Below are 11,006 nucleotides of genomic sequence, written 5' to 3'. Positions count from 1 at the left end.
CATATTATTATGAATAACAAAAGCCCTAAACCTAATCACGATCATTCGATTTTACAAAGATCAATTTTTAAAAACTACTTTTAGGTCAAAATTTGGGATGTTTTAAATTAGGCCAATTTAAGGTCTGATTTTTGTTCAATTAGCTTAAAAATAATGAATATATTTGAACACAACAAAAACAAGAACAACATTACATTATTACAACGATTTTTAAGATAGAATCAAAATCCAAAAGTTTCAATATGATGATATAGTTATCTAGAAATTATCCTAACATGTGTATAAACCTGTTAGGAAACTATTTGAATCAAAATTCAAACCTAAAAGCTCAAAAACGCCAATTTAAAAAATTCAGATTTTCAAACTTTTTTTTTCGAAATTCTTATTTTTAAGTTAATTTAATCAATTTTTTTTCAACAAAAAATTTATACATGATATAGAGAATGATTCTAAACAAAGAAATCACATAATTAAGCCCTAGAACAGATCAAACCGATCAAACTTGAAAATTTAAAAAAAAAATTCAAATCTTCAATCACAAACTGGATATACAAATTTTCTAGATTAATACAAACAACTAGAGAACACTCCTTAGATATGTTGAAAGTTTTCCAGAAGACTGGATTAGAGTTGTGGTGGTTGGAGCAAGTTTTCAAAAAAACTACTTCGCCTGAAATTCTTGGCTCTTTGATTTTAATCGGAATATGTTGTGATTGTTTGATGATTTGACAAAATAATGCCTAGAGACTATTTATAGTTGATCTAGGTCCATTGGGGAGGAGAAATTCAAGTCGGATTTGCTGATCGACGAACTTATCCCTAATTTTATCTTAATAGTGGTAGCCTAGTTCTAGGGCAAGGTGGTCATCCTAGGTATAGGGTTAATGAACACTATGATAAGGCGAGGATAAGGGTGAAAAATCATCGGATAAGGTTGAGAAATGAAGGTGCTAGAACTTTTGGAAGAAACGCGCCGATCTTTCGCGATTCCGGCGAGCGTCCGGCTTGGCGAATAAGACGACCCAAAAACGGCGTTGTTAGGCATTTTGTCTGTGTTTAGCGATTTCAACTAATGGGGTTAGTCCTTCCCGTTAGTTGATCAGGTGGAGCGGGCATGCGCTTTCTCTATTAGAGCGGGTTACGTGGACGATTCTTGGGCGCTTGATGAATATCCAGTGCTGATCCGTTGACTGGGAATCTGGATGCATCAATTAAAAATAATTTCGTCTGCACCCGATTATCAGTTTTATTCTTAATAAAAAGAGTTATTTGAAATTGAATTTTAACACTCTTTTTTCCATTTTTCTTCACCAAAAATTCTATAAAAAAATATTTTGGCAAACATAATAAAAATTATGTCCATTATTTTTATTCTTGGATATTTTGGGGTATTTATTTAATTGTTCTAAGCTATAAATTATACATAATTTATGTTTAAAATTATAATTAAATAATTTCAACCTTTTTGGGTTTAATGTGGGTAAAATAAATATAATATTTTAGCCTCAATTATTTTTTGGATTTTTATTTATTTTTTTTAATTAAGAATTAATTAAACAATAATTAACCCTTAATTTAGTTTTAATTCAATTTTTGGTTTATTTTGAATTTAAAATTTTAAAATTTTATTTAATATTATTAAAATTAATAATGTTATTTATAAAATAATGTAAGTCAAATTTTCATGCTTACGGTTATTGAAACATGTTTTATATGAAAAATATGTTCAAAAATATGTTGAATATATAGCTTGTTATTTGTGTGATGAATGAATTATAATATTTATTTTATCATACTTTTTGTGATGGTTATGAAAATCTTTTTTTATAATGACGATTTATTATATTGAGGAGATTTTGCTTATCATAGATGTGAATTACGGGATCCCATGGTCTTTTGTGATTGTTATGACTTTTATTTCTGATTGACGATTATGTATATAATATTTATTTTATTATGCGTGAATTGCAGAACAAGGTCTTTCAATTTCTTTAGTTGGCACCTTCTGATAATTATACACAATCTCAAGCATTTATGTGAAATATTGTGGACTTGTCGATATCGAGAATTAAATTAGATAAATCAAACATATTTTTTCCAATTTTCTTTTAAATTCTAAAAAAAACATAGATTCAATGGTAAGTTGAATTGGCGGTTAAATATCTTGCCTTGAAATAATATAAATATATTTTAAAATAATGTTATAAATAAATTAAATAATCTATAATATACAAAGAACCAAAGCATCATAATATAATGTTGATTCGAAGCATTTGTGCTTAGCACATTTTCCTTAAAACAGTTTCACCGTCTCCTCTTGTACTAAAGTTTATTATAGATGATTATTTCCTAGGGTACAACGAATATAATAGTGATTCAGCACCGGAATCACTACGCAACGAACTTGACAAAGCACCTGAATCAATCATCGGGTTTCAACGGAAATACAATGAGTCAAAAACTCAAAAAACACTCAATTAAGTGAAAAACTCGAAGAACACTCAGATGAGTGAAGAACTCGTAGAACACTCAATAAAAAAAACTTTTCAAATTCTAGAGATTATAGAATGAGTGAAAAGAGATATGAGATATGCCAAAAATTCTAACATGAGCGGATATTTATAGCTGAAAGTTAAACCATCACAATAAATTAATTTATCAATCAAACGGCTAATAATTCATTCAACGGTTGTTATTCCTAGACTATTGACATTTCAAGAATCTTGACATTCGATCTTATCCACTACCATTAAATTTCACAAAAAAATCACATTTGAATTTGTTATGAATTTATATTTATTTGGATTGAATTACATGTAATTTATTTATCCAAATTCACATTTCCATTTAATTAATAAAATTAGTTTAAAATTCCAACAATCCCTCAAATTAATGGAAATTGAAAAATTAACCTAGTTAAAGGTTCAATAGTTGAATTCTACATAGGATAAGTAGGTGTAACCCTTTGAACCTTTCCTTATAAATTTATATAACTTTACTAGTCGATTAGTAGACTCGGTGTCCTTGAACTATTCTATCATTTGTGTAAACGATTACACATTTTCACATAGAATTCTTCCTGATACATGTTAAGCTCTCATGTTTGTGTCCGTTTTGGCCATGGAACACGCGCCTAGTTCTATGAGAAGGTCTAGAATTGAGTCATAAAATTCCTTCGAAACAGTCTCACTCAGGGCCGGCCCTGGGGTAAGGCAACCAATGCACTTGCATAGGGCCCCCCACTTTTATAGGGCCCCCATTTTTTTATATCTAATAATATAATATTATTAATATTATTTTTTCCTCTTTTTTCTCCTTTAATATTAAATATATATTATAAAAATAATTTTTATATCTCCTTTTTAGTCTCGTATTATAATATATTAATTATTTATATTTTATTTTATTAATTTAAATTTAATTTTTTTTTTTACTCTTTTAGGGGGCCCCAAAATTTAAATTTGCATAGGGCCCCAAAATCTCAGGGCCGGCCCTGGTCTCACTTCTCCCTCACATAGGTGATATATTTTCTCACAAAGAATCATTAAAATCAATTTTCTTATCCTAGTTAAATATATATTATTTAATTGTAGGATTAATACTCAACAATAATCTTCCAAGTCATTAAAATTAGGTTGTCCCATTGAACCTAATTTTTAGGATCTCCAATCTGCATAGGTTGAGTTTTCCTTCACACCAACTTATAGTAGTCTCATGGATCTATAATTTTATTTTTTACTTACATAGTCAAATGTGATAAATCTATTAGAGAGTATAGATTAATTACATTATATCTAAGACGTGTATATCCAAATTTATCATTTACCTTAAGTTTGTCTAATTTCATATTATTATCACAATAATTAGAAATTTCCTTTTAAAAAATTATGGAATATTTTCTAATAAGCCTCATAATTCATACATAATTATCATTTAAACATTCTTTTGTGAAAAATATTGTTTACTTGGCCAACTAGTAGACAAAATATCTTTGAAGTATTATGTCTTCGTGTAAACGATTACATATTTAAAAACAAATATATATTTTGACATCTTTCAAAAATTTATGACTATAGATTATATTATTTAATCTATCAATCATAATTTCATAAGAAGATTTTCACTCATATAGTTTCACTTTCAAGTGTAAACATATTCACTTGTAGGTGTAAAATCTTTCATGAAACCTCGTTTAGTGCAATTCACATCCTTAGTGGATTTAATAATTTTTATCGTAATTTCAAACCATAAAAAATATCGTATTAAGAAATGTAATGAAATAACTATTTTCATTGTCTTTATGATATACACAATTGTCACATTTATTAATTTTTTTGTAAACATGGTTATAAGTCATATAAACTTTACTAGCCAAATTTTATATATTAGTTATTTCATAATTTTATTTTGAAGATATTTGTTCTTTAGATTTGTATGAAAATAATATTAAAGAAATCATTCATGTATAATTTTTATATAAGAGATTAGAGTGCTTATTCATATATAAATTATTCTTTACATAATCTCTATATAAGAAACTATAATATTAAATAAATTAAAATAATTATTTCAACATAGTATTTCTATAAAAGAAATTTGAATAATTAATCGAATAAATATTCATCATCATGTCACATAATTTTTATAAAAGAAATCATAATGTTTCAAACATTTTTGGCCTAAGCCGCTTGAACATTTATTTTCGGTTGCACGTTTGCATTCGATGATATCGGCACATATGCCACATCCTTTCTAAAATAAAATAAGATTTTTTTCTTATAATACCAAATCAAACAAGGTCCTAATATTAAAATATAAAACCAAGTAGGCCTTCCCTATTAATACCGCATAAATACGAGTCTTCTTTTTCTTTTTGGCTCTTCAAATCCAAACTACACATCTCTTCAACTTCGTGGTCTCCAGTTTTACCGCTATTATATTCTTTTATTTCTTTTAACTATAAGAATTTATTCTTTTTCTTTGACTCAACTCTGTTAACAAACAAATATATACACATTTAAAATGATATTTTAATACCATATATAATTATCCATAGTTAGTAATTACAATAACACATTTTTATTAATTATCGAGCATAATGAATTTAAGAATGTATATATATTATAATTAATTATTTTAAAACTGAAACCATATGTTTTAATTATAATTAATTTTAACACTATCTGAAAAATGAAAACTAATATATTAATTACTTTCTTATTTACATTCATTATTATTAATAATTTTAAAAGAAATAATATATATAGCACCCTTATACAACACCTTTATATAGCACCTACTTATTTTGACAAAAAAAGAAAATATTTTTCTCTCTTATATTTTTTTCAAAATATATTTTTTCTTTCTTGTAAAATCAAGTAAGTGCTGTATAAAAATATTGTATAAGGTATTGTATATATCATTTCTCTAATTTTAATAACCAAGTAAATCATTAATTAAAAACTAACAAATTAAATTATTGTGTTCTAATTTATTTTATATATAACCTTTATAAAATGAATATACATATTAATGTTTCTTGAGAATTTTTTTTGTATCAAAATATATTAGCTTATAAAATTAAGCTTTAACAACAAAATATATATATATATATATGATGTTACAAATAAATTAAATAAATTAGAATATACAAAACAAAGAAATCACTAGAATACAATGTTGATTCAAAGCATGTGCTTAGCACATATCCCTTAAAATCATTTCACCGTATACCCTTATGCTGGAGCTTATCATATATGACTATCTCACATGGTACAATGAATTTAATAGTGATTCTACATCAGAATCACTACGCAGCGAACTTGACAATGTACATGAATCAATCACCGGGTTTCAACGGAAATACGACGAGTCAATAATTTAAAGAACACTCGATTAAGTAAAAAACTCGAAGAACACTCAAATAAGTGAAGAACTCAAGAAAACAAAAAAAAGCTTTCAAATTCTAGAGAGATTATGCAATGAGTGAAAAAAAGATAATGAGATATGTGAAACAATGTCATAATATTAGAAATTAAACCATCACAATAAATTCATTTATCAATGTATTGACCTATAATTCATTCAACAATTGTTATTCATAGACTTTTGACATTTTAACTCTTGACATTAGATTTTATCTATTGGCATTCGATCTTATCCATTGAAATTAAATTTTACTAAAAATTCACATTTGAATTTAGTATAAATTTATATTTATTAAATTAAATTATATTTAATTTATTTATCCAAATTTACATCTCCATATAATTAATGGAATTTTACAAATTCACGAGTTCTCAAATTTTTACCTTCAGTTGCACGTGGCACCAAAGTCAAATTTTGACATAATTAACAAAGTGTAGAAAATTTTGTTTAGCTCATGAATAAAGTAAATTATTATTATATAAAGGAGGGATGATGTCCATATGAAAAGTATTTTTATATCCATTTTGATCTATTAATAAATATTAAAGAATAAATTAAAAAAATAATTTAAATTAAGACCATATATTTTAAAGGTCCATATCAAAATTAGACCAAATAATTTAAATTAAGACCATATATTTTAAAGATCCATATCAAAATTAGACTAGAACTAAAATAGATAATTGTTTGAGATTTATGAAATTAATTAGTATAATAAATAATGGTTCAAATATCATACTTAATATAAGTCAAACTAATATGATTTAATGTAAAATTAAGTTTATAGCTTTTTAATGTATTTATCATTAATATAAAGTGAGATATTAGAAATGATCAAACAATAATAACTAACATAATATTGGTTATTTGTAACGGTTATGATCTTCATTTGAATTAGGGATAATTCTCTTTTATGTCTCATCAACATAGATATAAAACACAATTGACGTACTAATGGAATGAAGAACCATTCAATTTAAAGAAAATCTAAGCAAAGAGAAGATTAAAAGATATTTTCATTTTAAATAAAGAGAAAATTAATGATTACAAATAAGATACGTTTCCGCGTTCAAATTTTAATTTCTCATAATTCAAATTAGAATCTAATTCAGATAATTTTAAAAATAATAACTCTCAACTTTATTTAGAATACAAGGTATGAAAACAATTTTTTTTATGCAACTTTAAAACAAATTTATTTCTTTAGTTTAGTTTGGGACCACTACTTCTTTTTTTTTTAAATTACTTTCGATCTAACTAATTTGTATTTTTCTTGTTTTATTGTTTTTATTTTGCATTTTCAAGATATTTCAGATGAGGATTGATAAACTCAACGAAAGATTCAATGAAAGCAGGTCCACGAATCCGACGTGGCCTGTCTGGTGTCCCCACGTCTCGAAAGCGCTCATTTTGAGAAGAAAAATAATATATTTATTTATATATATACAAATATATATATATATATATATATATATATATATATATATAATATATATTCTTTTGTCCCGAAATGACCGTTTCGAGTCCCGAAACCACTCATTTCGGGAAGAAAAAAACCCGAAATGGCCGTTTCGGGACCCGAAATGACCTCTTTAGGACATTATGAAGTCGTTTCGGGACATTTTGAAAAAAAATTCTCTTCTACCCACATGTCATGTCACGTTGATTCGTTGACTTATTTTCATTGAATATTTCGTTAAGTTTATTAATTTACATTTCATATTATGTTCTCTTATGTTCTCTATATGCTTAAAAGATTTTTATTCAATTTGTATAGATTATTAAAAAAAAAAAAGTTTTACCTTAGGTTTCCCAAAAATATATGTAAATCTTTTAAGATAAATAATATTTTCTCTATTTATACATGAGAAACTTAGTAAGTTGTAAAGTACAAATTAAGCAAGGAGACTCTATCTTTGTGTTGAATGCAAAATGAAGATCATATCTTCACTGGATTCCCTTTTCTCTCCTCACAAATTTTATGGCACTACCGAGAAGTCGCGGATCAGCTGCAAACAACAATTGCGGAGTATGCCAGACCGTTTCTTCGTCGGTCACCAACTATCATGGCAAACAAAAGTTTCAACCAACCGTTATCGTTGGAACAGGCAGCTCAACTGCAGCATGGGTACCAAAGTGAATGAACTCATTGGTGACCAACCCATAGTGAGACGCACCGCTAATTATTGTCCAACCATTTGGAAATATGAATACATACAGTCGCTTAACAGCAAATATGTGGTAATATATAATATTTTTTTCATCTATATATGTATTTTATTTATGTGAGTTCATATCATGCATATAGTAATATAAAATTCATGTTATAGGGAGAAGACTACGAGATGAAGGCAGCAAAACTGAAAGAAGTGGTGAAAATAATGATACTAGAAAAGATGGAGATGCCATTCCAGAAATTGGAGCTCATTGACACTGTCAAGAGACTTGGAGTGTCTTATCACTTTGAGAAAGAGATAGAGGCTTGTTTGGATGCAATATACAATGAAAAAGATTGGTTGAGTGAAGAACTTGATTTAAATGAAGCATCTCTCAGTTTCCGGCTCTTCAGACAACATGGTTATAATGTTTCGCCAGGTTAGTACTTTTATATAGCTATATTTATTCTAAAGTACCCACCTTTAGTTAAAGCTTTTTGAGTTCAAGAACAAGCCATAATCGAAAAAAACAACAAACTTTTTCCATGTACCAAATAAACTCTAGTTGATAACGCTATGTATGTTTGGGTTAAATAATTGGTTACATTTGCAGGTGTTTTCAACATATTTAAAGACAATTATGGTAATTTCAAAGAGTCCTTGTGTGATGATACCAAGGGATTGTTATCATTGTACGAGGCCTCATTTCTTGGTTTTGAGGAAGAGAGTATATTTGATGAGGTTGAAAATTTTGCTACGAAACATTTGAAAGAAAATCTAAATAAAATAAAGAATCCATATCTGGCTATGCTGGTGAATCACGCTCTTGAGCTTCCCCTACATTGGGCAATGGAAAGATTCGAGGCGAGGTGGTTCATTGATGCTTATGAAAACCGAAAAGATGTCAATAAAGCCCTCCTCAATTTTGCTAAGTTGGATTTCAATATGGTGCAAGCTATACACCAAGAAGACCTCAAACATGCATCAAGGTAGTTAAGATCAACGCTTATTAGAGATATTTCAGTCTTATATAGGCGTGTTATTAAAGATTATTAATCGCAAAATTGAACTGTAGCATATTATATTTATAATTTTCAAGGAAATTTTATTTACCTCACAAAGCATGCATCATATGTTTTTCCCTCCAACAAATGTTAAAAAAAATAAATTAATTAAATTTATAATGCAGATGGTGGGAGAACTTCGGATGGAGCAAGAAATTGCCGTTCGTAAGGGATAGGTTGGTTGAATGTTACCTATGGTCCTTAGGAGAGGTGTATGATCCAAGACCCGAGTTCCAATACTATAGAAGGATGTCCACAAGAGTTTACCAAGTCACCACATGCATTGATGATATTTATGATGTCTATGGCACTTTGGAAGAACTAGAGCTTCTAACTGATGCATATCTTGGGTGAGATTTCATTTCATTTATCACATTCTGTTCATTTACCTAAACAAATATCACTAGAGCTAGATTAAGAAACCGATTTGTTGAGACCAATACTTTATCTATAAAATACTTTTATTCAAAAATATTATATCTATATAGTATCCTTATTGTTCCACATAAATGTGTAGAAACATATTATATAATATCTATTAAAAATTTGGGCAAATTAATTATGGTACATATATCAATTTGATTTGGTAGGTGGAACGTCAATCTTGCAGTAACATTGCCAGACTACATGAAGTTATGTTTTCTAGGCAATATCAATTTGGTCAACGAATTAGGATACGAAGTTCTTAAGGAGTTTGGAATCCATGCCCTCCCTTGCCTAATAAAAGCGGTACTTATGTTTCTTCCAAAGACAAGCTCTACAATTTTGATAACTTCAAACGATCATTGTATCGATTGATTACAATTTTTCTATATAAATCTAATTCTTTCCATATTGTTTCGATATAGTGGACAGATTTATGTGGGTGCTACATAAAAGAAGTCAGGTGGTTCCATGGGGGGTATGTGCCTTCTCTTGAGGAGTACTTGAACAATGGATGGATGTCTGCTGCAACAGCTGTAATGGCCATTCATGGGTATTTCTTCAGTGCTTGTCCTTCTTATCCTATCACTGAAGAGGGATTGAAAGCAGTTAAAACCTACGATGATATCATCAAATGGCCTTCCATGATCGTTCGTCTACTCAATGATTTGAGAACTTCAAAGGCAACCCACTCTATAAACTTTTAGTTTGTTATTTAAGAGTATCTCTAAGTGTTTTCTTTATATGTTTATGCATGTTTTTCTTTTCCGGTTTCATTTTTGGCTTGTAGGATGAATTGAAACGAGGTGATATACTCAAATCAGTGCAAATTCATATGAATGAAACTAGTGACTCAGAAGAAGAAGCTCAACAACATATTATGAAACTCGTTAGAGAGGCATGGAAGAAGCTAAATACAGCTCGTGCAAGGTCAGATATCCCTTTTAGTAGGAAGTATGTGGATATAGCAACAAATATTGCGAGAGCAGGTCATTACATGTATCAATATGGAGATGCACATGGGCATAATACTAAAGGGAAAAACAAGGATCGTGTCACCTTGCTCCTCATTGAGCCAATTCAACTTTCCTTTGAATGATGTCAAGGATTAAAATCCATATATGAGAGTAATGTAATTTATGATGAATATGTGTTGGTTGATGTATTTATCTAATATCAATATTGTGTGGTTATTTAATGTGAAGTGAGCCACATCGGCATCTTGTGATAAAAATAATAATATTAAATCGCTTTATTTATCAAAATATCAAAGGTTAACAATCTATTTATTTGTCATATTATTAAATATTGCATGTCATTGTTCTTCTTGTGGGAACAAAAGAGTTGAAATTGTAAACAATATCAATATTAAAAAAAATAATTCATTTCTCGTTACTTGCGTGGCCTTTAAATAGCCTTAAAACAGAGTAAGCTA

The 11,006-nt window shown here is 28.2% G+C and overlaps 1 protein-coding gene across 1 annotated transcript; it reads left to right on the top strand.

Annotated features, from left to right (window-relative positions):
* The first annotated feature begins 8,052 nt into the window (after positions 1-8,052).
* On the top strand, positions 8,053-10,670 carry LOC124935086 (terpene synthase 10-like). The gene is made up of 7 exons (XM_047475547.1): positions 8,053-8,169; positions 8,259-8,523; positions 8,698-9,073; positions 9,274-9,498; positions 9,739-9,877; positions 9,997-10,254; positions 10,362-10,670. Exons 1-7 carry the CDS (start codon positions 8,053-8,055, stop codon positions 10,668-10,670), a joined length of 1,689 nt encoding a protein of 562 aa, XP_047331503.1.
* The last annotated feature ends 336 nt before the right edge of the window (positions 10,671-11,006 follow it).

This window comes from Impatiens glandulifera, chromosome 4 (assembly GCF_907164915.1).
Source record: "Impatiens glandulifera chromosome 4, dImpGla2.1, whole genome shotgun sequence".
NCBI classification, from domain to species: domain Eukaryota; kingdom Viridiplantae; phylum Streptophyta; class Magnoliopsida; order Ericales; family Balsaminaceae; genus Impatiens; species Impatiens glandulifera.
This window is presented reverse-complemented; position numbering and strand designations above follow the sequence as displayed.